The sequence below is a fragment of the Euwallacea similis genome, chromosome 6 (genome assembly GCF_039881205.1).
Source record: "Euwallacea similis isolate ESF13 chromosome 6, ESF131.1, whole genome shotgun sequence".
NCBI lineage: Eukaryota > Metazoa > Arthropoda > Insecta > Coleoptera > Curculionidae > Euwallacea > Euwallacea similis.
The window spans coordinates 5113759-5141715 of NC_089614.1; the positions used below are offsets into that span (position 1 = coordinate 5113759).

The 27957-nt window shown below is 39.2% G+C and overlaps 1 protein-coding gene across 6 annotated transcripts in view; it reads right to left on the bottom strand.

Annotated features, from left to right (window-relative positions):
* Positions 1–4960: 4960 nt before the first annotated feature.
* bent (projectin protein bent) overlaps positions 4961–27957 on the bottom strand; it is a 50741-nt gene continuing 27744 nt past the window's right edge. For 5 of the 6 annotated variants that reach the window (XM_066391219.1, XM_066391218.1, XM_066391222.1 and 2 more), the window contains 24 exons: positions 27223–27804; positions 26865–27167; positions 23903–25672; positions 23573–23854; positions 23214–23519; positions 22859–23161; positions 22348–22806; positions 20495–21808; positions 19721–20438; positions 18521–19266; positions 18163–18465; positions 17835–18113; positions 17679–17784; positions 17419–17624; positions 17066–17368; positions 16859–17016; positions 12952–16348; positions 11494–12663; positions 9391–10864; positions 9109–9335; positions 8710–9000; positions 7992–8657; positions 7413–7712; positions 4961–6082 (listed from right to left, as the gene is read on the bottom strand). In XM_066391219.1, the coding sequence (XP_066247316.1) occupies positions 5448–6082; positions 7413–7712; positions 7992–8657; positions 8710–9000; positions 9109–9335; positions 9391–10864; positions 11494–12663; positions 12952–16348; positions 16859–17016; positions 17066–17368; positions 17419–17624; positions 17679–17784; positions 17835–18113; positions 18163–18465; positions 18521–19266; positions 19721–20438; positions 20495–21808; positions 22348–22806; positions 22859–23161; positions 23214–23519; positions 23573–23854; positions 23903–25672; positions 26865–27167; positions 27223–27804 (16298 nt within the window). In that variant the 3' untranslated portion in view covers positions 4961–5447. The remainder of the gene's footprint in view (positions 6083–7412; positions 7713–7991; positions 8658–8709; positions 9001–9108; positions 9336–9390; positions 10865–11493; positions 12664–12951; positions 16349–16858; positions 17017–17065; positions 17369–17418; positions 17625–17678; positions 17785–17834; positions 18114–18162; positions 18466–18520; positions 19267–19720; positions 20439–20494; positions 21809–22347; positions 22807–22858; positions 23162–23213; positions 23520–23572; positions 23855–23902; positions 25673–26864; positions 27168–27222; positions 27805–27957) is intronic. The other variant, XM_066391223.1, reaches the window with a different exon arrangement.

Genomic DNA, 27957 nt, shown 5'->3' on the forward strand with positions numbered 1-27957 from the left:
CTGGACAACATTTTGGTAATAAAAATAATTATTTGCCAGTTCCGGCAGTTTCGTTAATCAATTTTCCTACAAAATTCTCTCATAATTTGTTTTTTAAATGTTTTTCTCTCACACACACTACACAGTGTATATATTATACTCTACTAAAAGTAATTCCACACGACCTCCTATTGATTTTGTTTGTATAAATGGTGTAACTATTCCCGATTCACTTATAAAGAAAAGTTCTTTTTATCCCTCGAATGTTCATATCTGCGAACTGTTCTTTGGAATAAAAACCGTACTTTTCTCTCTTATGCAAATAATTGAGGTGAGAGGGGGAAATTGAGGAAATGCATATACACGGTGATGCAATTAAGTGACAAGTACCATATTGTTCTTATTTTGAACACTAAAAAAATAATAGTTTTATAACTAAAATTAAGCAATGGGAGCACACATTGATTAACGACTTCAAAAAATTGCCAGGAAAAGCGTTGTTTAAGTCCATTCCTTTTCTATAAATAACCGAAGATATTATTCACACCGGTGTCAAATTTCTGAACGATCCCCAGATATGTCACTTGCATGTCTGTCTTAAGACAATGTCTAAATCATGTCATTAAACTAAAAGAAAAAACGTTTTTTTTCAAATTGAATTATTTATATTATTCTGAATATAGTCTCGTAGAAAATAAAGGCAACGCACCAACGTTTGCATATTTTAACAGGCAAAGTTTATCCCACGCAATTTCGATATTCTAACATTGTTGGGTTCCAATACAGTAGCACCCTTAATTATCATTTTCAAATGATGGACGCATTAGATATAAGGCATCTTGGTTTATATTTCTGTGGTCATAAACTAGGTAACAGGTATAACAGAGCAAAGTGCCCACCTATTATAACTTTCTGCTATCCCTAATATCTGACCAGTTTCTGTTAATTTATGGAATTAGTGCTTTCCATTATTACGAGGCTTTCTTTTGTAAACATCCCTCGATTGCTTAGAGAAGAATCTGTGTTAGTAACCTCAGGTAATTCAATACAAATACTTTAAATAAACAAGTAAACGACAATTGCACACATGATATGGTGATTGAGAATCTCAATAAACTTCCAAAACAGCTTATATAAAGTGAAGTTTTTTTTTAGCTCTAACATACCATGTTATTACCCCATGTTCAATTTTCAAAAATACTCCCGAATGCATTGGAACACAAGCAGTCAACATTACATAAATGTTTAAAACTTCAAATTTTTAATAATTTGACATGAAAGTTAATCATTTATTATTAAAAAGCTACTGTTTCTTCTTCATTTAACAGCATTAAGCTACTAATGCAAAATAACGTTTATATGATATGTGAATGGTAAACATTCAAATTTTATTCGAAACAACAACAATATGTAAAAGTGAAACAAATTAGAAATTTACAGTAGACATTCAAAGTACCCTCGTTCCAAACAATAGGCAGGACGGTTTTCAAATTGTCACACAGAATTTCTTAGAAAAGCAGTATTTATTTCATTACAAGCAGTATGTATTCATTGTTTTAGTTCTTCCACCTTTTGAATTTGAACGTTATTATAAATCTTAGATCTAAGGTAGCCCCAAAGAAAGAAATTATTAGAGATGAAAATCTGGAAATCTGGGCGTCTATAAAATTGGTCCAAATCTTTCTATTCACCCATCCAGAAATTCATAATTTGATGATTCTCTAACAATATTTGTTGAATAGAAAGAAGCACCATCCATTTGAAACCACGGATTTTCAATATTCAATATTTAAATTTGTAATTTCTGGTAAAATTTGATTGCGAAGATCTAAAAATTTAGTTGCATTGAGAATTCCTTGAATAAAAAATGTCTCATTAAGGATATCATCAATTATGCCGATCTAAACGTTAACTTTCGCATTATATTGTGTGTGGGTCAAATTTTGTACGTGGGTATTTTTATTTGACTATTACCTAAGGAATAATAAAAAATGTAAATGTAACAAGATACAACAGAATTAAAATAAGTTCTTATCTATAATTTTGAGAATTTACACAACCATTTAGGGAGGAGGATGTTTTATCAGTAAAACAAATGCTTACTAAAATATTCCCATTGTCATTGAGCAAATTTTGTACACGTTCCCAAAAATCTGTTCTTCTAATTCTACCTGCTTCATACAATACTTAATGATTAGAATATTTGTAAGCTTTGTATTTAAACTCTTAAAGTTTTACATAATGAAAATTTTAAAATTGCAAAATATTTAGCTTCATTTCTTCAGTAAGGACATGTGAGATCTTAAGTCTTTATTTATGTGAATGGACTACACAACCTTCCGAGTTAAACGATTTTACAATATAGTGAATGGTTCCAATGACAGGTATAGGTTTTCCTGGATATTTTGCTGCGAATAAATCCCATACATTTCAGAAACTATTACTACTTTGATATAAATTGAATATTTTTATTTTTTCTTCTTTATGATACATAATTTTTGAAAAGTTCGGAAATTAATAACAGAAGACTGACTTTAACATTTTAAATATTCGCTGTGTAATGTTAGTTGTTTGCATTGAGATGTGTTTTTTTAAATTGAACGTAGAGTAATAACGAGGTATGTTTAGAGATAAAAAAACCTCACTGTATATGTATGTATTTTTCTTGTGGGATCCGCATTCTGTTTTAATTTTAAATGCAACAGAGAAGAAATATGTAATACAAAATCCCAATTTTCCAGGCATAGTTTGACCCTGAACCTTTGAATTGCCTTTATTCTCTAAACTCTGAACATGGGCTAAACCTTTATTTGAGGTCCAGAAATTCAATGAAACCTGAACTTTTGTTCAACCAAACAGTGTATTGCTAGTATATTTTTTAGTTTAAACTAACTTAAACAATGAGATATTTACATATTTATGAAAATAGTCGGGGTGTATTTAAAATTACTCCCAAGCTCTTCAGTACATTGTGGGAAATTCTATCAAAAATCGAAATCACTGTTCAATTTAGAAACTTTTCCGCTTCCTTCTTTTTACTGTTGACTTTATGTATAGCTCATATCGCTTTATGGTTATTTGCAAAAATATGGGATAAAACGCCATATTTTTATTATAATTTTCAGGACACCATGAAGAGGTAAAAGGGCTACTTGAACTTTCTAAAAATATATTTTTTAATTTCATGTCGTAAACTTAAGGCTTAGTATACCCGAATTTCGGTCTAAAGTTTCGTATACAACACAGACATAGTATGTGGAAATGAAATATTATCACTACAAAAACATTGTGAATTTGATTTGTCGGAAAGAAAGGATCAGTGGAGGACTACCTCAGGAAGGTTAAAAAAGAATCTCACCCTTTGGATTCTAATAATTTTTTATTGGTTCATCAACGTAAATGAAACTTTGACACCTTTTATACTGATAACTATAAATTTGTTTATAAGACAAATGTAGACAAATGATTTTAATTTTCTTGAAATAATATGTGAATGAAGTTTGGTTCATTAGATAAGAACCATCGTATATAAGTTTCAATTAATTTGAAGGTAAAACCATGTAAAACCGCATATCTTATATAATTCTTAATTAATGATACAGATTGAATGGTAGAGTATTAATTAACCATGTTTCATATATTTTTTTGCATCAAAAACGAGAATTTGATAGCAAAAGATCCCCTTAAGAAATTTTTCTTTTAATAATTTGCACAATTAAATTTACCTCACCTTACCATAAGTTACTTTAAATACATTTTGGAAGTTAAATATTTATTATTACGATTGTTGTATAGCACAGCAGCATAATCCTGTTTTGATATTAGCATAAGATAACGCGGCGGTCAGTCGAAAACAGGTCATCACAACAGTTATTATCATAAAAAATACTTATTGAATTTATTAAACAAGTAAAAGGACTTTTCCCCTAACCCAAACCATCATGAGAATTCTGCACTTAATTTAGTAGCAAGACTTTTGGGTTTTCCTTACAGTGACGAAGCGTATTCATTGTCCAGTTTTACAATTTCTTGGTAATTTCGTACTTCCTTTGTAAGTAGAATCCCGGCTTCATTTATAATCAGTCGTGTTCTGATCTTGGTCAAGACCAGCAGTGGGTTATCGGTTGTCTTATTTGTTACCGTGTCTCTGTTTTGCAGTTGCAACCTTCAGGTAGTCACCATTAGAAATGGTAAGTACCTACCCATTTCTTATAATACCTAGGTGGTGATTTTGTTTATAATTTTTGTTAAATAGCGATACAATTTTATTTTATATGTAAGAGCTAGGTTGTTTATTTTTCTGTGAATATTGGTTCGAGTTCAATAAGTTTTTACACAGCAATGTTATCATAATGATAGTATTTATGAGAGTTTTAAAAACTAAATCATTTTTTTTTGTTTTTAGCTATATTCATCCGTCATTTTTCTTTGTCTTGCGACCTTCTCCTTGGCTCAACGTCCAACATATGCAGGCTCCAGTGTTAAAGGATATCCAGAACTGGCCAGTAGATTCGGAGGTTTTTCTGACACCCAGAATACAGGCAACAATATTGCCGGAGGCATTGCAAATAGAGTGGGAGAAGATGGGTCTGGGTCTTCTTTTACCTCTCAGAGAATTCCTACTGACGCTAGAGGAGATGTGGCATTAGTGAACAGATTGAACCAATGGCCCAGAGAAAATAGACCTTTCTGGCTGTTAAATTCTGACCATATCGAGCAACACAGACGTGGTGGTAATCAGCAAGCTGGGTTCCCAGTGCAAGGGCAAGTGAATGCAGGTGGGCTAAGTACCACAAGAAGCCTAATCCAGGGAGGAGGTGCTACTGATTTTGGGGGGTCTGCGAGTGCGGAGAGTAGGGAATAGATTTTAACATGTTGCGGTTTTGATTGCTTTAGACAGACTGATTTTTTGTTGTTTTAGTTTTGACGTGTTGTTTTTATAAGGGTTTAGACAAATAGGTTTATTGGCAAATGAAATAAATAAAAATTATAGATTTATATTTTACATAATATGATACAATTTTCTGGTATGGCTTTGCACAAGCGATAACGCATTTTATGTGTAATGAAACTTAAATACTGAACAATGATGGCGTAATGAAAATATGGCTTAAGCACTTTCACACTGAAATAAATAAATAATCTCTCCTCATTCATTTTAAAGCAAAAAAGAATCGATAGTTTTGCTCCTAGTTCGGAAACAACGAAAAGTGCGTTTGGCGCCTGCCCGAGAATCAAAAAATAACTCGCAGAAGACCATTCCTGTAGCTGCCTTACGTTGAAGATGGTAAGTTTGAGGATGCTAAGACAACGACAAGTTGAAACCTTAAGCAAGTGATTTTTTCCCTGGCAGAGCAGTGGATACAAAATTCTTATAAATAAACATTATTTATACAAATAATAATAAATAACAAATGGAGCAAGTCGTTCGTCGTTAATTTGCTAGCGTTTTTGGGCAGTCAAAGCACTTAGAGCTGACCAGCTGGAACAACATTAAGGGAGAATGCAGAGAACGTTTCTCCCTTTTTGCCGATGGCTTTGGCTTGGTATTGGCCGATATCATTCGAGTCACATGATACAATTTGCAATGTGTATCGTTTTCCGTCCGCGGTAAACTTGTATTTGGCACTGCTTTCTTTTATTTGTTTGCCGTCCTTCAGCCAGCTAATTTGCAAAGGTTCTTCTTCAGTCTCAGCGACGAACGTAGCTATTTCGTTTTCTGATACCGTGGCGGAAATCGGGAATGTTTTGAAAACAGGACTCTTGGGCTGTTCCCCGGGAACCATGACGTTTATCGTACAACTGCTGAAGCTCTCTCCAGCATCATTGAACGCCTCGCAAGTGTACACTCCCGAATCTTCGGGATAAATCTCGGCTATTATCAATTTGTAGATGTTGGCTTCGTTCACGTATTGGAAGTCCTTGCTGGGCTTGATTTCTTTGTTGTTGTGCAACCAAATTACGTCGAATTTGTCGGCTCCGATTATACGACAGGAAATAGTCACTGGTTCCGCGTCTTTTACAAATGCTGATTCTAAATGACTTACTATCGTCGGAGGTTTGTCTTCAGTTTTCTTTTTACCATTTGTTTGATTTGACATTACTAAAACAAATATAAAACATACAGTTTTTGAAGATTTTTTCAAAATTACAAAACAATAGACAATCACTACGTTTTTTTGGATCTCCTTTTCTTTTTTTAATACTTTGTACGTATATATAGTTATAGGGGTTCAAAAAGTAAAAAGGAGCCCTATAAAATGGAAATAAATACCATTTATACGGGCTATTAGAGGTTTTAATGTACAAGATATATCGGAAAATAACCGTATAGTTTGTTATACAAGGCGATTCAAAAGTATTTTCATAAAACTGAGTGTTTGGATGGATAGTAAGTTCTAATAAATCATGATTTTTAGTAGCATCGTTACGAAGATACACAGGGTTAAAATTTATGAGTCTCTGGTAAACTTCCTGAGATATGTTAAGGGAAATTTGTAGATGTCGATACCTATGGAGTGCGTATGTTTTGCAAAAAAATAAATATTTTTACTTGCACCAGTGGCGGGCCTATTAACATGCCATTGAATATTTCTGAAAATAAAAGTATTTTGGATTTGAGGAAAACCAGTGGAGTAGTAATAAAATTTTAACGTCCGGTATCTTCGAAACGATACTATCAAGGGCCATTGTTTTGCTAATTGGATTTTTTACCTTAAAATAATGCTAACCTCCTAAAGTGACCACTTTTGAATCGTCCTGTATCAACTACAGTCCAAAAGTGCTTTCTTAAGGAAATTCAAGATATTGAAGTACCATGGTACCAATACGTCATTCGATATATTATACAATAAAATGTGATTTGAGAGCCCATATTAACGCTTAAAAATAAAAAAAAAACTAACGAGAAATTACGCACATAATACTTCTTTATTCGAAAACAGCGCGTCTTACGGAAAAAATTGAATAACTTTTTTTAGAGTTAGTTGAACAATGAATTTAAAGTAGTTTTCATTTTTTGAAAAATCAGTGTCCGATCTTTTTTTGCTTCAAAAATATATAGTGATTTGCTGATACAAATTATGCGCCTTCGTCAGCTATCAATACTCATTAAATCTTATTGAAATATATCAAGGTGTTTTGAAGAAATACATAATTTTACATTTTTTAATTTAATTTTTCACGTTTTTTTAACGAAACAATTTTAGACTATCTTCCTGTAAAATGAAATTTTTGAAAGTCCACATTTTTGAAAAATGTTTCAAAATTACTTTAGGTCTAACAAGATACGCTGTTTTAATTTTTCGTCGTTGTGTGACCTCTAATTTCTTCTGCAAACTAAACAATGCCACATCAAATATAGAACTATTGATTTTTCATTAGTTACGCTTATTGTTTTTAGGAATCAAAGCGAGATATTTACTTATACTTACTTTTAATACTAAGTTTGCAATTAGTCTCAGCCGCTCCCATCGAATTAGTAGCCTTGCAAACGTATTGTCCCTCGTCTTCAGGATATACTTCGTTTATGTGCAACTTGGCAATTCCATTCTTATATTTGAGATCAACTACTTCAGACGAACTAAGTGGTTTTCTGTCTTTGGTCCAGACAACTTGAGGTTCGGGATCACCCTGTACGTGAGCCGTTAAAGTTAAACTGTCGCCATCATTTACTGTCAAATCATTAAGGCCTTTCGAGAATTGTGGGGGACCCATTGTCGAATCTGGAGGAACTGATGGACACAAAATAAATTAATTTTCCATTGATGCGATGATAAGTGAACGAAATGGAATGGAATGTTAAAGAGGACCGAACACACATGGTAAACAGTAAAGGAGCATGCGCGAGCGTTGACTTGCTAGATGCCAGGATGTTGCGCAATGGACTAATAAGCGATGCAAAGGGCTAATTTAGGCATTAAAACTTGTGTGATGCCTTTGGGGCATCAAACTATTTTGCTAAAAAAATACAAATAAATAAAAGCGAGAAACACCATAACGTCAGGACTTACGTGCAAGTTCTTTTGTGGCACTCCTGGATCTGTTAGGACTACCTGTGGAGTCCAGACGACCATATTTCCTGGGTGATTTTTTGTCACCGTCTACGCTCAAATTAGATGCGGAATGGGCCAAACTGTTCGTGCTGGCGTTGGCCGAACGGGGTTGAAGAGGGGCAGGTTTAGTCACTTGTTTCTTTATGGTAACAGGAATTGGAGCAGGCTTAATAGGATTCTCAATATATTTCCTATCTCCTGAGTGCAATATCTTCTCGGCCATTTTGGTTTGTTCTTCGGTACTGGTAACTCCTTCAACAATTACAACGCAAGAAGTCTCGTCCTGGCCGTGTTTATTTGTGGCGATGCAAGTGTATTTGCCGGAATCTGAAGGTCTGCATCCGGATATTTCCATGGTAACAACTCCATCAGAATGTGACATCGAATATTCGTATTTGCTGAGTTCTCGTTTATCTTTGTACCATTTCACGGTGGGGAATGGTTTGCCGCTGAGGCAGCACAATAATTTACAAGTATCGCGTTCCTGCATGACCCGAGGTCTGAGCAAGAATGTAAAACTGGGTGCGCATTCTTGCTCCTCTTGCCAGAAGGTGTATGGCAGAGGCTCTCGTCTTCTTACTTGAGGTGCCTCGGGTTTGTATTCTGGGACTACTGTTGGTAATGCTAAAAACACAATTTGGTTTCCTACTGAAATCTGATAAAATGATGAACTTACGTTGCACATTTAGGAAAACAACTTCTTCTGTAGCTCCAAAGTGGTTCTCAGCTCTAATAATATATTCTCCGCGATCCTGCAACTTGGCTCTGTTAATGACAAAGTAGTAATCATCTCCAGAATATCGCTTCATGAATTTCACGCTCTGCCGTAGTTCAACGTTGTTGTGATACCAAGTGACGGTGGGCGTGGCGCAACCAATGACTCTACAGTAAAACTTGACGCTCTGTCCCTCATAGCAGAAAGCGCTTTGTGGTTTGATGACGAATCTCGGAGCTGCCTGTCTACGATCTGTTTAAAAATTTTTGTTGAAATTCATAAAATCGTTAAATAAAATAAAATAAAATCCGTAAAATGATTTCAAGACGAAATTAATGAAATCTGAATTTGGCATCTTACCAAAGTACGTGTCGTGGATTTTGTATTTGTCAATGAGCAATTTGCGCAATGAAGAGTATTCTGAAAGGCGACCAATAGGAAGAGCGAAGGAATCCCAGGCATCATATTTGGCTCGAATTCTGTCTCGGAGGCTCAGATATCTGGATTGGTCAATGGTCTTATTCCTATCACTATGGTCTCCAACCAACCAAGCGTGCAACAAGCATTCTTGGGCGGTCATCCTCTTTCTATAAACGATCACATTGCAAAAACCAAATAACATACATATAGAAAAAAACTTACTCTTTGTTCTTAATCAACAATCTCCTGATAAAGTCCTTTCCTTCCTCTGAAACATTGCCAAAAGCTTCTTCATCAAAGTCCCAATCACACGCTTTAACATTCTTTAAAGTTTCAATATCGTTTTCTCCAGCAAAAGGTGAAAGTCCACTGAGCAGCACATAAGCCAGCACTCCTACAGCCCACATGTCTGTATAGAAGCCTACAGGCTCGCGTTCAACAATTTCAGGAGCAGCAAATTCTGCGGTTCCAGTGGAAATCTTCACGACTTCATTAGGGTCTAATTTGGTCGCTAACCCGAAATCGATAAGCTTGATATTGCTGCCTTTCTTGGTCTGGCACATGATGTTTTCAGGTTTGATATCCAAGTGGATGATGTTCTTTTCATGCATATGTTTAATACCTTCACAAATTTGTCTCATGTAGTTGATGACTTCAGCTTCAGACATATTATAGCCCTCGGCTGTGATGCGCTCGAACAACTCTCCTCCAGATAGGAATTCGTAGATGAGCACCATTTCATCATCGTCTTCGAAAGCGTCGTGCAAGTTGATGAGTTTGGGATGGTGAAGTTGATTCATGATGTCTATTTCCTTTCGGATTAGCTCTTTTTCCATAGCGTGGGAAACTGGGATAAATTTGGCGGCGAAGATGTTTCCTGTCTTTCTTTCGCGGCAGCGGTGGACTACTCCAAAGGCACCAGTTCCGATTTCCTCAAGGATGTCATAATCATCGTAAACACTTCTTGTTTTGATTTCAACAGGTTGAGGCACAAACTTGGAGTAAATATCGAAAACGTAGTTGTCGTAGTCTTTGATGGGTTCTTTGTGAGACTCACGTATCTTTTTACCAGTTTCATCAACTTCACACTTCCTCTTTTCTTCCTTCTTTTTGGTGGTGTCTTTCATGCTCACCAAAGTGCTCACCTCGGACGCATCAGATCTTCCGTAAATGTTCTCTGCATAAATTCTAAATTCATATTGGTGTCCTGGAGTTAATCCACTTACAGCCATTGTAGTAAGCCTGGTATTTCCAACCCGAATCCAGGTGGATAATGGGTGTTCTCGTCTTTCAACCATGTAATTGGTGATATTGCTACCACCATCCCAAACAGGTGCTTTCCAAGATAAGGCAAGCGAGTCCGTTCCAATGTTGTCAATAACAGGGAACCTTGGGGGATCTGGACGATCAGCAATCTGGATCTTAATAATCGCCGTGTCCTGTCCAAGTTCATTTTCAGCGGTTATTCTGTACGGACCACTGTCCAGTTTACTAGCATCTCTGATTGTTAAAATGGCGTGTCTGTCCTTTACTTCCACGTGGTAGTGTCCGCCAGATTCGATTACTTCTCCCTCTCGGACCCACGTGATTTTGGGCTTCGGGAATCCAGTGAACGGAATTTTGATAATGACGTTCTCACCTTTGTCAAAGTAGGCGCTATCACGGAATCGTGGTGGAATGTTCAGTTTAGGTGCAGCTGGAAGAAAGAATTTTATTTAGGTTTAAGTTTTAAAAAATTTAAGAAAAAAATCATTTTTACTGAGGATCGCCCATGAATTATTAAAAAAGCTCTCTTGGAATCTGTTGTTTTTCGTAACAGATCACCCTGCGCTCTTGTAAAGTTAAAAGTTAAAAGTTGTAAAGTAAAGCTCTTGTAAAGCTCTCATTTCTGAGTCAAGATTTTGTGTTATTTTTTCTCAGTCATCTTCTGAGTCGATTGAAGTATCAAAGTAAAAAAAAAACTGTTTAGGGTAACATTTGATTCCATCTCGATAAAAACGTATGGAGTGACTGAGATAAAATGCCCTACTTACTCTTTTATCTGGATAGCTAAAAGATTTTCGAATAAATATTAAATATAAAGTACATGTAGGTTTTTAGTGAAAATTTATTTTTTTTTTGTAATTTTGTATTCGGGATGAATTATAACGCGATATCTCAACATTAGAATTTCCTGAAATAACTCCGAAAACGCGGTGTTCTATTATTGCTTTCTTTAACATTAATTTACTAATTTATTTAAAGTCCTATCTACAGCAATAGAAAAGCTATCAATGACGCCCACGTAATTAGTACAAAAGCTGAGGTTACCCCCTGTATACTTACTCATTATTAACAACTCAGCTCTAGTAGATTTCACTCCAGCTTTATTGGAAGCTCTGCAAACGTATTCGTCAGCATCTTCCCCGAACACGTCATGAATAACCAGATGGTGCACATCTCCCTCACTGTAAATGTGATACCTGGACCCATTGGTAATCTCTCGGGCACCCTTGTACCATGTGATGGTAGGAGCTGGTACCCCGGTAATAGTGCATTCAAACTTAGCGTTGTGATTCTGGATGCTCTGAGCATTCTTGAGAGGTTTGACAATCTCCGGCGGAGTGGGGGCTTTGGGATCTTTAATTGTGACTGAAGTTGAGGCTGAGGAAGGCTCGGACAAGCCTGCGATGTTTTGAGCGAATACTCTGAATTCATATTGGCGTCCTTCGATTAGGTTTGAAATATTTATCTGAGTTGGCAGGCATATGGCGACATTAACGCGTTGCCATGCTAGTTGACCAACTTCACGTTTGTCGATCCAGTAGCCTTGAACTCTGGCTCCGCCATCATTTTCTGGTTTAGTCCATTCAAGATTAACAAAATCTCCTCCTACTTGAGTGACAACTGGGACTCCAGGTGGTGATGGAGGATCGAATGGAGCCTTAGCTCTTACTGGGTTTACTCCCTCTAGAGGAGGTCCCATTCCATTGTCGTTTACTGCCATAACTCTAAACAAGTATTCCTGGCCTTCCGTCAATCCTTGAACTGTGAAGGTGGTGTCTCTGCAGGAACTAGATACTGTTATCCAGTGGGTGCCGCTGATGTCTTTGCGTTCTACCACGTAGTGGGTTACACGTAATCCTCCGTCGTAGCTTGGAGGCTTCCAAGCCAATGTGCAGGTATGTTTGGTAATATCAGTAGTTTCCAGAGGTCCATTTGGTGGGCCAGGTAGGCCAGTGATGTATACTGGGAAGTTGCCTGAGGCGCTTCCACTATCGTTTTTGACAGTTAAATTATAGCTGCCAGCGTCGGTTTTCTTAATATCTTTGATGAAGATAATAATGTAGTCGTCAAATACTGTGAACCTAATATGGGAATCGTCGTCAATGACGTTCCCATCTTTACTGAGGACGACATCCAGTGGCTGATCTCCAGAATAGTAAATCTTGATCTTGGTGTTGTCGCCTTCGGCAAGATAAAGGTCACCAGGAAGGCGTTCAATTCTGGGAGGATCTAAAAAAAATGATTTTTGAAATATTTTTATTCACGCAGGGTCAGTGATCTCGCAAATTACAGGAAATACCGATTTTATCAAATAGGAAAAAGCTGAGGAATCTAGCCAAGCAAAACTAACAAAATGATACTTAGAAACGTAGGATACAATAATTTAACATTTCTTAGTCTTTTAAATTTATTTTCTTCTCATGTTAATATTCAAGATAGAGAAAATCCAATGAATGTCGATCTTCGTTACCATTTAATCTAGTATTCTTCATTTTATTTTATACATTATATACTTACTTCCGATTTTAAGTTGTGCAGTGGTGGTAACAGCTCCCAGAGAGTTGCTGGCTTCACAGGTATAATCGCCTCCATCCACGTCCAAAAGGTCAGAAATATGAAGCCACGCAGTGCCTCCTTTGGTCTCAAATCTAAATCTGCCTCCCAACTGTATCTCCCTTCCGTTCTTAAGCCACCTAAAGGTCGGCTCCGGTTTTCCAGTCGCTTCACACTCCAATGAAACAGTTTTTCCCAGAGGAGCAGATGTGTTCTGCAGTTTTCTGAGCCACTCCGGTTTTTCTCCTCCTAGTACTTCGCACACTTTAACTGGAGCTGTAACACTACTAGGTTCGCTCTTTCCTGCGGCATTAAGAGCAGAGATTCTAAATTCATATTCGCAGCCATCTTTCAAATTTAAAACTGTGTGATTAGTGTCGGTGACATTGTAGTCGTTGCATTTGGTCCACATGGGACTTCCGATTTCTCGCCTTTCGATAAGGTAACCAGTGATTCTAGAGCCACCATCTGAGCTTGGAGGTTCCCAAGTAAGATCCACATATCCTTTGCCTACGTTGACGACCTTAGGATCGCGAGGAGGAGATGGGATATTGAATTTGCCCTTCAACTTGAATCTTGAAGATGATGCCGAAGGCTTACTGAAGCCAGCCGCGTTCTTAGCTCTGACTCTGAATTCATACTCTTGCCCAGTTACCATGTTGTATAGATCAAATTTATTATCCTTAATTAAATAGTCACTGGCGCTGACCCAGTGAGTATCACGCACGTCCCTGTATTCAAGTTTATAGCCCTGAATTCTTGACCCACCATCATGGGCCGGTTTGTCCCATACCAAGTTAATGGTATTGCTGTCCCAGTCGATGACACGAGGTGGTCCTGGTGGTTCTGGGATAGTGAACGGATATTTAGCTATCACTGGTTCAGCGCTTTCTAACGGGTCACTAATACCATACTGATTTTCAGCTCTAATTCTGAAGCTATATTTCTTGTTAGGCTCGAGACTCATTACATCATAATGGGTACTACGCACAAAGCTGCTGACTTTCACCCAGATGCCACTAGGATCCAATTTTTCTACAATATAGTTCGTTATAGGTGAACCACCATCGTCTAGTGGAGGTCTCCACGCCAGAGAACAGTTATCAGGAGTTACGTCGGATATATCTAGAGGACCTTGTGGAGGTTGGGGCCTATCCACTACCAAGACTCTACAAGAAGCTGAGTCGGATCCCATAGAGTTGGTAAGTTTAATAGTGTAGCTGCCTGTATCTGAGCGTTTAGCACTTTTGTTGTAGAAAATAGAGGCGATGTCGTTAGTCTCCATTTTAATTCTATCATCCCCACTAACTTCGTTTCCGTTAATGGTCCATGTCTCTTTGGGTTTGGGAGTAGCGACATATGGAACTGTAATCCTTAGTTCTTCTCCCGCAATAACAATAATATCACGAATGCTCAAATCCGAGGTAATTCTTGGTGCTGAAGGAGGTGCTCTAGCACAAATGGCGTCAGACGCTGAACTCCAAGGACCTTGACCGGCAGCATTGACTGCGGCAACCCTGAACTCATATTCATGATTTTCTATTAAGTTGATGACTTTCAAGTCCAAGTCTGGTATCAGTGCATGAGAGGCTTTAGTCCATTTATCTTCGGTAATGAGGCGTTTCTCAACCACATATCCAGTTATTGGAGATCCGCCATCATGACGCGGCTTTGTCCATTGAATAGTAATAGAATCCTCGCTGCTGTCAATTCCTCGTGGTGTTCCTGGTGGTCCTGGAGGATCAAATGGATGTCTGGCACGGATCGGCTCGGAAGTAACTGCAGGCTCTGACTGTCCATACTGATTTTCAGCAATCACTCTAAAGTCGTACTCTTTACCCAAAGTCAAATTACGAATTCTCACGAAAGGAACGGTTACGTAGCCGCTGACTTTAGTCCAAGTTGAAGACTTGGCATCTTTCTTCTCGACGATGTAGTTAGTAACATCAGCCCCACCATTATCTTTCGGTGGCTGCCAATAAAGCGTAAGTGCGTCACCAGCAAACTCATCAGCCCTGAGGTTCTCTGGAGGTCCAGGCCTGTCTAGAACCTTCACATTGATGGTAGCAGTATCGAAACCTGATGGGTTCTTCAATTGCAGTCGGTATTGTCCGGTATCGGATCTCTTCGAATTTTTCACAATAATGCTGGCGTAATCATCAGCCAATTGTGGAAAAACGCGACTGTCCGATTCGTCCAAGAGCTTATCATTGGCAAACCAAGAGGCTGTAGGTTTGGGGAAACCAATGTAGGGCACATGAATGCTAAAATCTTCTCCGGCTCTGACAGTAATATCACGTACTCCTCCCAAATCCATACAAGGTTTATTAGGCTGTTCTTCGATCAAAATGGGCGCACTGGGTCTGCTGGGTTCAGAGTTACCTACGTCATTAACCGCAATTACTCGGAATTGATATTCTTCGCCTTCAGTCAACTTAGGAACTGTATAAACTGTGTCGTTAATTGGAGTTGAGTTGACATCAGTCCAGTTGTCAGATCCTTTGGGGCGTTGTTGAAGAATATACCCTCTAAGCTTGGATCCTCCATCGTTCTTCGGCGGTCTCCAAGAAAGAGTTACGCTATCTTTAGTTATTCTATCAGCCTTTGGTGGCTCAGGAGTGGATGGGGCAAATCTTTGATGTTGAGCAATAATAGGCTCAGTAGGCTTGCTGGGTTCTCCAGGGCCTGCTTCATTAACGGCAGTGACTCTAAATTCATATTTGTTGCCTTCACGCAAATCTTGCACAGTATATTGCGCGTTTGGCGTGGGGTAGTTGTTCACCTTTATCCAATCTCCTCCACGTTCACGTTTTTCGACTATGTATCCACTAATAGGCTTGCCACCAGTCGATGTAGGTGGATTCCACTTAAGCGAACAGGAATTAGGGGTATAACCCAGAATTTCTGGCTGGCTGGGAGGACCTGGAGGATCGAATGGCGACTTGGCAACAACAGGCTTTCCTTCCAGAGGCTCAGAGACACCGTAGATGTTCTCGGCGCGAACTCTGAATACGTATTTCTTGCCTTCGGTCAGTCCACGAGCAGTGAAAGATGGTCTAGGACACACTCCTGGGCATGGACGCCAGCTGTCGCTTCCAAATTCTGATATTTCCACGATGTAACCGGTGATATCACCACCTCCATCATCGTCTGGAGGGTTCCATGAGAGAGATATCGTGTCTTGAGTTGTAGATGTATACTGCAAGGGTCCTTTAGGGATTCCTGGTTTATCAACCACAATAACTTCAATGTCGGCCTCATCAGCTCCAAATTCGTTTTTGGCTCTCACTGTGTAGATTCCGGCATCTGCTCTATTGGACACCTCCACCCGGAGACGTGTGTGCTCACTGTTTGTTTCAGTCTGAAATGCCGATCTCTCAGTAGTTACCAGTGCCAAAAGAAGTTAATTCAAATTTATTATACCGGGTGTCTCTAAGAGGCGTTTCAATTTTATAATTAAAAAATGCTTTAACAAAGGAGAAGCCGTTCAAAACTGAAACGAAGCTTTTTTGGAAATTTCAAAATATGAGTTAAATTATGGATTGTCAATAAAGAAAAAACGAAAATAACGTAATAGAATTAATAATTAAGAATAATTACCGTTATTGCTGTTACCTAGAAATTATTAAGTTACATAAGGAAGGGAAAAGTATAAAATTTAATTTGTCATAAGGCAAGGAGGAAAGAGCTTTCTAAGAAAGTTTTGATTTTTAATGCCTTTTAATATGTTGTATCTGATCTGAAAATTTCGTTTTACTTGCCATTTAAGCTATATGATGAACCATTTATCAGAGACATTTGGTATACAGGGTATTCGTTTCTGGCGCTTAACCATAAGAATCTCGCTTACTAACACCCTGTATATACTTACGTATATTCTGCTGCTCTCAGGGATTTGCAGTTTGTTCTTGATCCAATCGACAGATGGAGCTGGAGCTCCCGACAGAGGAATGTCGATGTTAATCGGCTCTCCTGCGCGTACCTTGATCTTCCTTCCAATAATTCCATCCAACCACAATTTTGGTTTTTCTGCACAAACCTCCAAATAAACTCAAGTAAAATAAAAAAAATTCATTACCTTTCATGGGCTTGGCGATAAATACGTTAGAAGTCTCACTAGGTTTTCCATTTCCTGCGGCGTTAACTGCTGAAACCCTATATTCGTACGCATGTCCTTCTTGGACTCTGTCGTCATAATATTCCTGTCCTCTCACTGGTTCCTTGTTCAGTTTAACCCAACGACCAGTGGCGCGGTCACGGCGCTCTACGTCATAGCCAACAATAGGCGAACCACCATTGCTAATAGGTGCTGACCATTTGATTTTAATGTGGTCTTTGTCGCTGTCAACCAGCTCTGGCTTGCCCGGTTTTCCAGGTACATCTAAAAATTATAGTTATGGTTTCTTCACAATTGATATAGAAAAACTCTACCGTATTGGTTTTTAGCAACAACCGGTTTCTCCGTTTCCAAAGGATCAGAACGTCCTTGTAAGTTTTCAGCAAACACTCTAAACTCATATTTTGTTCCTTCCAAAAGTCTCGGTACAACCGCATGGTTATATTTGGGATTAACATAGTTCACAGCAGGCACCCATCCTCCGCCATGGGTCAAGTCCCGTTTTTCAATCACAAATCCTCTACAGAATTAGGTCATGCTCATTTTGATGGAACTACTCATCCAGGCAACTTACGTAATTTCGCTTCCTCCATTATCCTTTGGAGGCTTCCAGGAAAGAGTTACGCTCTGGGCGGTAACTTCTTCATATTCCAGAGGACCTTCTGGAGGTCCAGGACGGTCTAAAGAAAACAGTTAGAAAAAATTCTTGAAATTCTTTAACAATACTTACCAAGTACGGTAACTTGGAAAGAACCCTCGTCGATACCGGAATTATTTTTAATCAAAAGGTGGTACAAGCCACTATCTGAACGCTTAGCATTAACCGTATGAATCACAGTGTGATACCCTATAGACGTAACAGTGGTTCGTTCATCTGCAGCCAAAGAGTTGCTTCCCACGGTCCACGTAGCTTCTGGACAGGGCTCTCCAATGAAATCGATGTCGATATGCAGAATAAGTCCTGCTTTAATGCGGATGTCATTCAACGGGGTCTTGATCTTGGGAGCCACTAGAGAGAGGACAATAATACAGGTTTCTAACAAATGGTATAATCTTACAGAATCTGGCTTTAGCAGTGACTACATCAGATGGTTCTGAAGGTTCACTCTGACCCGCTGTATTCGTGGCTATTACTCTAAACTCGTAGTCTTGGCCTTCAGTTAAATCCGGTACAGTGCAAGTGTTTTTCTTTGCAGGTACGTGAACAGCATTGGTCCAATATGGACTGCCTTTCTCTTTCTTTTGTACAATGTATCCTGTAATAGGAGATCCACCGTCGTTTTTAGGAGGAGTCCACTCCAGATCTACGTGGTCTCTATCCCAATCGGTAATCGCTGGTTTTCCAGGGGCACTTGGTTCATCTATAAAAAAACGTGTTAAAGCAACATTAATAATTCCAAACATTTTGGTGCTTACCAAATTCATTTTTAGCAATAATGCTCCTGGTTGTTTCCAAAGGTTCAGATTCACCAACCGCGTTAACAGCCTTGACACGGAAATAATACTCCTTTTTGTGAATCAATCGCGTGATGTCATGCGAAGGTATAGTAGACATGCCAGCATCTGACCAAGTACCACGTGAAACATCCATTTTCTCGATTACATAATGCAATATAGGGGATCCACCATCATCAAGAGGTGGTTTCCAGGCAATTCTTGCACTTTCTTTGGTCACACAGCTTACATCAAGTGGAGGTTGTGGTGGTCCCGGTTTATCCAAGACCGTGACTTGTGCTGAAGCAGTAAAGCTGCCGGAATCATTTGTGAGCGTTAAAGTGTATCGTCCAGTATCGCTACGTAAGGCCGAAGTAACGTCGAATGACAATTTGTTGTTAAAAACTGCAAAGTCTACGCGATCATTCGCAGTGATTTCTTTGCCATTTACGGTCCATTTTGCTGTAGGTTTGGGGGCAGCCTCAATGGGGATGTTCCATCCGAATCTTTGACCAACTCTAATAGTGATATCTTGAAGTAAAGATTTGTTAAAGGATGGGGCCAAGAATCTGGGTTTGGCAATAACAGGCACAGAGGCTTCACTAGGTTCACTGTTGCCTCCTTTGTTTACAGCGATTACTCGGAATTCATATTCTTCACCCTCAGTTAAGTTGGGAGCAGTTGCCTTTGTGGTGTTTCCTGGCACCCTTACTGCTTCTTCCCAGATTCTATAAAGGATTTATAAAAGTTCATTCATTAGTTATCTATGAGAAGTTTCGAAAAAAACTGGTATTCTTTTGGCATATGGATTAACTCGAATTATGAAGAAAATCTTAGTCTCCTCAAATTACCCTTTAATTGCGTCTAATCGATAATGTACGATGTATGACAAAAACGTAGTGACACGACATTTTTCTTTCACCACGGTCTACTGGTGAATGGCTACGTTTCTCGCGGACAAGCTTTTCCTAATTAGGATAAGTGAATTATTTATAAAATTAACCATCGAATCAACTAATTCTATTATACTATTACAGAATATTTATTCCAATATTTTAGGAACCATATTTCCACAAGAGCGCTCTTTCAGAAAATATTGTAAGAAGATTCTCTTCATAATTGATTTTGTCCTACATCACCCATCTGTTTCTGGAATATCTGGTATATTAAGTAAATACTTACCCATGTTTTGGTCTCTTCTCAATAATATATTCAGTAATAGGAGCTCCTCCATCTTTCCTTGGTGGAGTCCATTCGAGATCCACATGATCCTTATCCCAATCGGTCGGTTTGGGTGCTCCAGGCCTATCAGGCTTGCTGAAGGGGTCTTTAGCTGTAATACTTTCCAGCGTAGTCAAAGGCGCAGATTCTCCCTGTTTATTAACAGCTCGTACTCTGAATTGATAGTCGTGCCCTTCCGTTAAATTGGGAACCCTCATGGACGTTCCAACGGATTCTCCTACAGGTACCCATCTCATATTTTCTGTATCCAGTTTCTCCACTTGGTAGTGGGAAATTTCTGAACCTCCGTCGTCTTTTGGTGGCCTCCAATGTAGATTCAAGGAGTTCTTGGTAACATTGTCAGCTGTTAAAGGTCCCTCTGGGGGAGTCGGAACATCCAGAACAGTAACTTTCACAGTTTCTGTGTCTCGTCCGTTGACATTCTTGACTGTAAGAGTATAAGGACCACTGTCAGCCCTCTGAGCGTCGGTGATCTTAATCTGGGTCCTGTAATCCTCGTTGGTGATCTTAATTCGATCGGTAGCAAAAAGGACATTTTCTTTGTGTTTCCATTCCTTGGACGGAGGTGGCTCTCCAATAATTGGAACATTAAATTCGATGGATTGTCCAACTTTAACCTTAAGGTCTGAGAAGGAGTTTCTGTCAATTTTAGGAGGCACTGAAAATTTAATTTTAGTGAGTTTATGTAATTGATTAAGGGAGCAAAAGGCTTACGGTTTTTAGGTCTGGCTACATGAATCTTAGAAGCATCACTAGGTTCTCCTGGACCAGCTTTGTTCACGGCCCTAATTCTGAACTCATAAGGTGTTCCTTCAATAAGGTCATCAACTTTTCCTCTGGTAACATCTCCTTCGACTTTAGCACACTTTTCCCAGTTGGGATTGAATTTGTCGCGTTTTTCAATGACATAGCCAGTAATTGGTGATCCTCCATCGCTTTCTGGGCGATCCCACTTCAGTTCAACGAAATTGCTGTCATAATCGACGATTTCAGGAGCACTAGTCTTGCCAGGTTCATCGAACGGATTCTTAGCTTCAATAGCTTGAGCTGTTGTTAATGGCTCAGATTTGCCTTGTCGATTTTGAGCACGCACTCTGAATTTGTATTTATGGCCAGGTACCAGACCATCTACTGTCATGGAAGTCTGTGGGCCATCAGTTTCTCCTACTGGAACCCAGCGGCCGCTGGCTTCGTCCATTTTTTCAACAACATAGTTTTCGACGGGTTGTCCACCATCATCTGCTGGAGGTCTCCAGTTAAGTTTGCATCCATTTGCGTGTATATCTGACACTTTAAGTGGACCACCTGGAGGGCTCGGCACATCCAAGACTGTAACTTCCACTTCAGCAATGTCTTTTCCATTGTCGTTCTCAGCGGTAATTGTGTAGGTACCACCGTCACTTCTCGTGGCATTCTTGACTGATATCTTAGTGTTATAGTCAGCATGTTGCACCTTGCAGTTGGGTCCCGATTTTACTTCCTTGCCCTTAAGCAGCCACTTCGTAGTAGGCATAGGTTCTCCGCTAACTTTGACGTCATAAGCGAAGGCTTGACCAGCGCGGACTTTTATTTCAATCAAGTTAGTTCGGTCTATTTTTGGTGCCATGTTGCGCGCCTTAGCTATGATCGTGGGTGTCTCATTGCTTGGATCTCCAGGTCCCGCGGCATTAACTGCCTTCACACGGAATTGGTAGGGCTGTCCCTCGATTAGATCAGGAACTGTAGCCTTAAGTTGATCAGCAGGTACCTCAAGAGCCTTCTCCCAATCTCCAAATTTGTCTTTCTTTTCGATGATGTAGCCAGTAACAGGAGCGCCTCCATCGTCTTTTGGAGGAGTCCAGGCCAAATCTACATGATCTTTATCCCAGTCGGTTGCTTTTAGATGTCCAGGTGGGCCGGGTTCATCAAATGGATTTTTGGCGATGATGCTTTCTTCTGCTTCCAGAGGTTTTGATTCGCCTTCGGCGTTTACAGCGGACACTCTGAATTTATATTCGTGGTTGGGTGTAAGACCTGTGACCTCGAAGTCTGAAATTAAAGTAAGCTTGTTAATAACTGTGCACAAAACACAAAATAAAATTCCAGTATATTTCGCTAAAAAAGTGATCACAAACTTCTCTTCGGTATTTTACAGTGCGGCGGTAAGTAAAACCTCCCTCATTATTTTGTGAACAAGTGCTAAATTTTAATTAAATCTGAATGCCAAAAAATCACAAATGAAGCTATTGAAATACCCTGTATATTACTGAATATTCGTATATACCGATTTTTGACTGTTTCCTAAATATTGACGTTTGAAGTATGACCCTTTTTGTACTTTCAACGACTGTAACTTTCTGACGATGAAAACTGGAGGAAACCGGATTTTACGTTTTTATCTTAACTTGTCAAGACAAATTTAAACATCGAATTTGACAGATTCAAAAAGTGTCAAATATTTTAATATAATATGAAACCGAGAAAAATATGCCATCGGAAATATCTTGAAAAGTTGAGTTAAAAATGTTGATCTGTCGGGTAGTGTTGCGATGGTACCTATTTATAATGGATATTTTTAAATCACTTACTTGGTTCAGGGGCTCTTCCACATGGTACCCAGCAACCAGTTTCTGGGTCCATTTTATCAATTTGATAATATTCAATAGGAGTGCCTCCATCATCTTTTGGACGTTTCCACTTCAATCTACATCCGTTTTTGTTAACGTCAGATATCTGCAAAGGTCCTTGAGGAGGTGTAGGTTTGTCAGTGACGGTAACGTTAATAGTATGAGTATCTTTTCCGGAGCTGTTTGATGCAGTGACCGTGTATTGGCCTGTGTCATCTCTTGTAACAGGGCGGATGGCGATCTTGGTGCTGTAATCTGGGTTATCGATGGTTGTGCGTTTGTCGTTCTTCAATGTAATTCCATTGTAACGCCATTCGACGTTCGGTGGGGGTTCACCGATAATGTTGGCTTCAAATTTGAGAGGAGAACCTGCGGATACCGTGACGTCGTGCAGGTAGCGACGGTCGATTTTAGGAGCCACTGAAATTATTTTCTGATTTATCAAAAAAGTCACTTAAAAATCAAAACTTACAAAATCTGGGTTTGGCAGTAAACACTTTGCTGGCGTCAGATGGTGCACTGGGGCCGGCAGCATTGACAGCAATAACTCGGAACTGATACTCATTTCCTTCAACTAATCCAGTTACTGTGCCCTTAGGTGTATCACTGGTGGTTTCCAGAGCTTTTTCCCAAAGAGGGCTATATTTATCTTTCATCTCAATAATGTAACCTGTGATAGGGGAGCCTCCATTTGAAGTTGGTTCAGTCCATTTCAAGTCTACATGATTTGCAGACCAATCTTCAGGTTCCGGAGTGCCTGGTTTCCCGGCAGTAGCTAAATAATAATATGGTATTAAGTTTTCCAAACATAATATAAAGTAATTTACTGTAAGGATCTTTAGCGGTGATAGTTCCAATCGTTTCCAGAGGTTCAGATTCGCCCTCTTTATTCACAGCCTTCACTCTAAACTTGTAATCGTGACCGGGAATAAGTCCGTCTACTTGCATCTCAGGAACTGCTCCTGTAGTTTTTCCCACAGGGAGCCAAATCCCAGTCTCAGGGTCCATTTTTTCTACTACGTAGTTTTCTATGGGTTCTCCACCATCGTCTTTGGGTCTCTTCCATTTGAGCGTACATCCGTCCTTGTGAATATCAGAAACTTCTAATGGTCCTTCAGGCTGTCCCGGTTTAGCTAAAAGGTTTTAGAGTTAAAACACGAAATTTCAATAAATTACTTGTACTTACAAACTACAGTAATTTCAATTTCAGCTTGATCCTGTCCATATTTGTTAACTGCGACAATTTTGTATACTCCAGTATCCTTGCGTTCGGGTTTGTCGTTGAAGAATTTGGAGTTATACGGCACATCTTCGATACGCTTATGGCCAGCATTGGTAATAGTACGACCTTCTTGGTACCATGTGACATCGGGAGCGGGTTCACCACTAATTTTTACGTCCAAGTAAATAGGTTCTCCTTCCTTTACAGTTATGTTGCGAAGATTGCGACGATCGATCTTAGGCGCCACTGTTAAGCACAAGTTAAATTGAGTTTTTTAAATTGCATTATACTTACATTTCCTTGGTTTGGTAATAACAGACTTGGAGGCTTGACTGGGCTCTCCAGGTCCTGCAGCATTAACTGCCCTAACACGAAATTCGTATTCGACGCCTTCGTCCAAGTTGTCTGCAGTTCCCTTGGTTTCAAAAGGTCCTGTCTCGCCGGCTTTAACCCACTTCGGTGAGCCTTTTTCCCTCTTTTCGATGACATATCCGGTGATTGGAGATCCACCATCATTAGTTGGTGGAGTCCATCTTAAGTCAACATGGTCCTTGTCCCAGTCTACTACTTCAGGAGTGCCAGGAGCACCGGGTTCATCAAATGGATTCTTAGCTATGATGCTCTGCTCCGCTTCTAGAGGTTCAGACTCGCCTTCCGCGTTTACAGCGGAAACCCTGAACTTATATTCATGGCCTGGTTCCAAGTTATTTAGTTCAATTTTAGGTTCTTTAGAACGACCCGCTGGAACCCAACGACCTACTTCTGGGTCGAATTTCTCCACTTGATAATAATCGAGAGGTACACCTCCGTCATCCTCTGGAGGTTTCCATTTCAAGGTGCAACCTTCTTTGTGAATATCACCAATCCTCAAAGGCCCTTCAGGCTTACCTGGTTTATCGAGGACTTTGATTTCTATACTAGCCTCGTCTCTTCCAGAGCTATTTTCAGCCTTCAAAACTAAGGTTCCGGTATGTTCTCGTTTGGCAACAGGGATTACAAATTTGGTTCTATAATCTTCAAGATCCACGTTAATGTCATCCCGGTTTTCAATACGAGCCTTGTTGAGGAACCAAGTTTTTGATGGTGGAGGTTCACCTGACACTTTCACGTCCAACCTAATGTGCTGTCCAGCCTTAACAGTGATATCTCTAAGAGTAGATCGGTCAATTTTCGGTGGAACAAATCTATCTTTAGCAGTTATAGTATCAGATGGTGGTGAAGGTTTGCTTTCTCCACCTTTGTTCACAGCCTTGACGCGGAATGAATATTCTTTCCCTTCTTGTAAATCAGGCACTCTAGCCTCGGTTTTATTTCCTGGAACCTCCACTGCCTTGTGCCATTTTCCAGTAATAGGGTCTTTCTTTTCAATTATGTATTTTTCCACTGGCGCTCCGCCGTCATTTTTAGGTGGAGCCCACTTAAGGTCTGCGTGGTCCTTTGACCAATCTTTCAACTCAGGTTTTCCAGGAGAATCTGGTTCTGTATAAGGATTTTTGGCTGTAGTAGGCTCATCTGTCACCAGAGGCTCAGATTCACCTTCAGAATTCACAGCTTTAACCCGGAATTGATAGTCTTTGCCTTCATTAAGACCCGTAACATCTGCTTCAGGGGTTTTAGTGGTGGTTACTGGCACCCATCTACCCGTCTCTACGTCCATACGTTCTACTACGTAACCAGTAATAGGTTCTCCTCCATCATCTTCAGGAGCTTCCCACTTAAGTTTGCAACCCTCTGCACTAACATCTGATACTTTAAGCGGGCCTTTAGGTTTCGCAGGTTTAGTTACTACTGAAACTTCTACTTCTACGGTATCAACCCCAGAGTCATTTCTTGCAGTAACAATATAGGTTCCAGTATCACTACGCTGCACCTTTTGCAGAACGAAACTAGTGTGATAATCTTCATTGTCGATTTTTAATCTGTCGTTATTCTTGAGGGTTTGATCTTTCAGAGTCCAGGTGACAGTCGGTGGAGGTTCACCCTTAACGTCAGCATCCAACCGAAGCAGTTGACCAGGACGCAGTACCTTTTTGGAGAGATTTTTGCGATCGATTTTAGGAGCCACTATAAAAGAAAAAAAAGATTAAGGTAAGTACTATGAACTTGTAGTTAATTAAAATTCAAACGCCCATTACAACAACGATGTTTGCATGCGGAAATATTAACCTTGAAGTTTAATGCGAAAATTAAGCAATTTATATAAATATTTTATATTTTATATTTTTTTTACATTATTGCTTAGGGCATCGTGTTATTTGTAGTGAGAATGGCGCATTTTATTGGGGGGCTTTATTATGTAGCGAACTTGTATTATGTAAAGAAATTCGGTAACGTGGTTAATGTTTTAAGAGTTGCTATTGCTTATTTGTACTTTATAGCTACAGCAATATTGGGCTTCAGAATCGTGAAACTATTACTATAAAGGTTAATTTGTGTTCAATAACAAGGCCATATATGTATACAGGGCATTTTAAGTTCGACCCTCACCATTGGGATCTCGAAAACTAGAGGAGATACGAACAAGTTTAAATGGGGTATAATTGCGTAATTTAGCACTTCATCAAATGCTGTTTTCCAAATTTGCATTTTTCGAGTACTTCCCAATATTAAATGTAAAGAACTAAAAATTAGAGATTTCGTTTTAATATTTTTTAGCGTTATTCGACAAAGAAATCCAAAAGCACATATTCATTGCCACTTTTTCTCAGCTACACGATACCGTTTCTAGATTTGCCACCCGACGTTTTGTCTTTTGGCTACCATCATCAACTTTATTTTTTCTTATGGTCTCCATATTCGATTTTTCGATAGGAAAATAGTCGCATGGAAAATCTGAAAACGTCGTCATATAGCTGAGAAAAACTTGCAATAAAAATATGCTTGTGGTTTTGGGCTTCCTTCTTAAATAACGCTAAAAAAATAACGAAATCTTCAATTTTTCAAGCGCTAAATGACTAAATTTTGCCCTCAATTAAACTTATTCGTATCTCCTTTAGTTTTCGGCATCCCAATGGTAGGGGTTGAATTTGAAATGTCTTGTATATATGGAGTTCAATAATTTAAGTTAAGGAATTTGTGATGTCCATATCTTTCTGGATCATCCAATACTGTGCGTTTTAAACTTTGTTCTTTAATTATTGTTTGTCTCTCTTTGATTAGTAATTTTTCCGGCTAGCTGTTTAATCGAGACCCTGCCTAATATTACCAGATGTTATTAACCATCCATTGATTGCGTGTTTAAAAGAAATAAACTTACAGAATCGGGGTTTGGCAATAACAGGTTTTGAAGGATCGCTAGGCTCACTTGGTCCAGCCTTATTCACCGCCACAATTCTGAACTCATATTCATGTCCTTCTTCGACTGAGTCAACGCGACCAGCGGTTTGATCTCCAGGTACTGTTGCCGCGTCAACCCAACCACGACCAGCCTTATCGTGCATTTGGATGATATATTTCTGAATGGGAGCTCCGCCATCGCTTTCTGGAGCTCTCCAGGCAAGTTCAACAAAGTCCTTATCCCAGTTTTTAAGGTCTGGACGGCCGGGTTTAGTCGGTTCATCTAAAATCATGACGTCAAAATTACGTCAAAGAGTATAAAAAGTTACATAACTTACCAAATGGATTTTTAGCAATAATAGACTTCTCAGTCTCAAGAGGCTCAGATTCTCCTTCTTTGTTAACAGCCTTGACTCTGAATTTGTAAGGCTTCCCCTCCTGTAAGCCAGTAATATTAGCTTCAGGCTCGGTACTCCTGCCGCAAGGTATCCATTGCCCAGTAAGAGGATCAAGTTTCTCAATTTCATAGTGGTCAATTGGACTTCCACCGTCATCATCAGGTTTTTTCCATTTGAGCTTGCAGCTATGTTTAGTTATATCGGAAACATCTAATGGGCCTTTAGGCGAACCTGGCTTGCCAAGTACGGAAATTTCTACGTCTGCTTGATCTTCACCAACTTCATTTTTGGCAATGATGGTATACTTCCCAGATTGCGCCCTCTTGGAGCGGAGTACGAACAATTTGGTGTTATAGTCGATATTATCGATTTTCAACTCTTCAGTTGATTCAATTTCTTTACCATCGTAGAGCCAGGTGACAGTCGGTGGAGGTTCACCCTGTATGTTGACATCCAAGCTTATGGAAAGTCCTGCTTTCACAGTCAAAGGTTTTAGATTTGTGCGGTCAATGAGCGGTTTCACTGAAATATTCGATAGAGAGTGAGATTCGAAGTAATCAGAGTTAACGTATGTTTTTCGACAGAAAAATTAACATAATTAAATTAATATTTTAAATATTACGGGAGATTTGAAAATTTATCATTCTTTAATATTTTTAAACATACTTTATGATT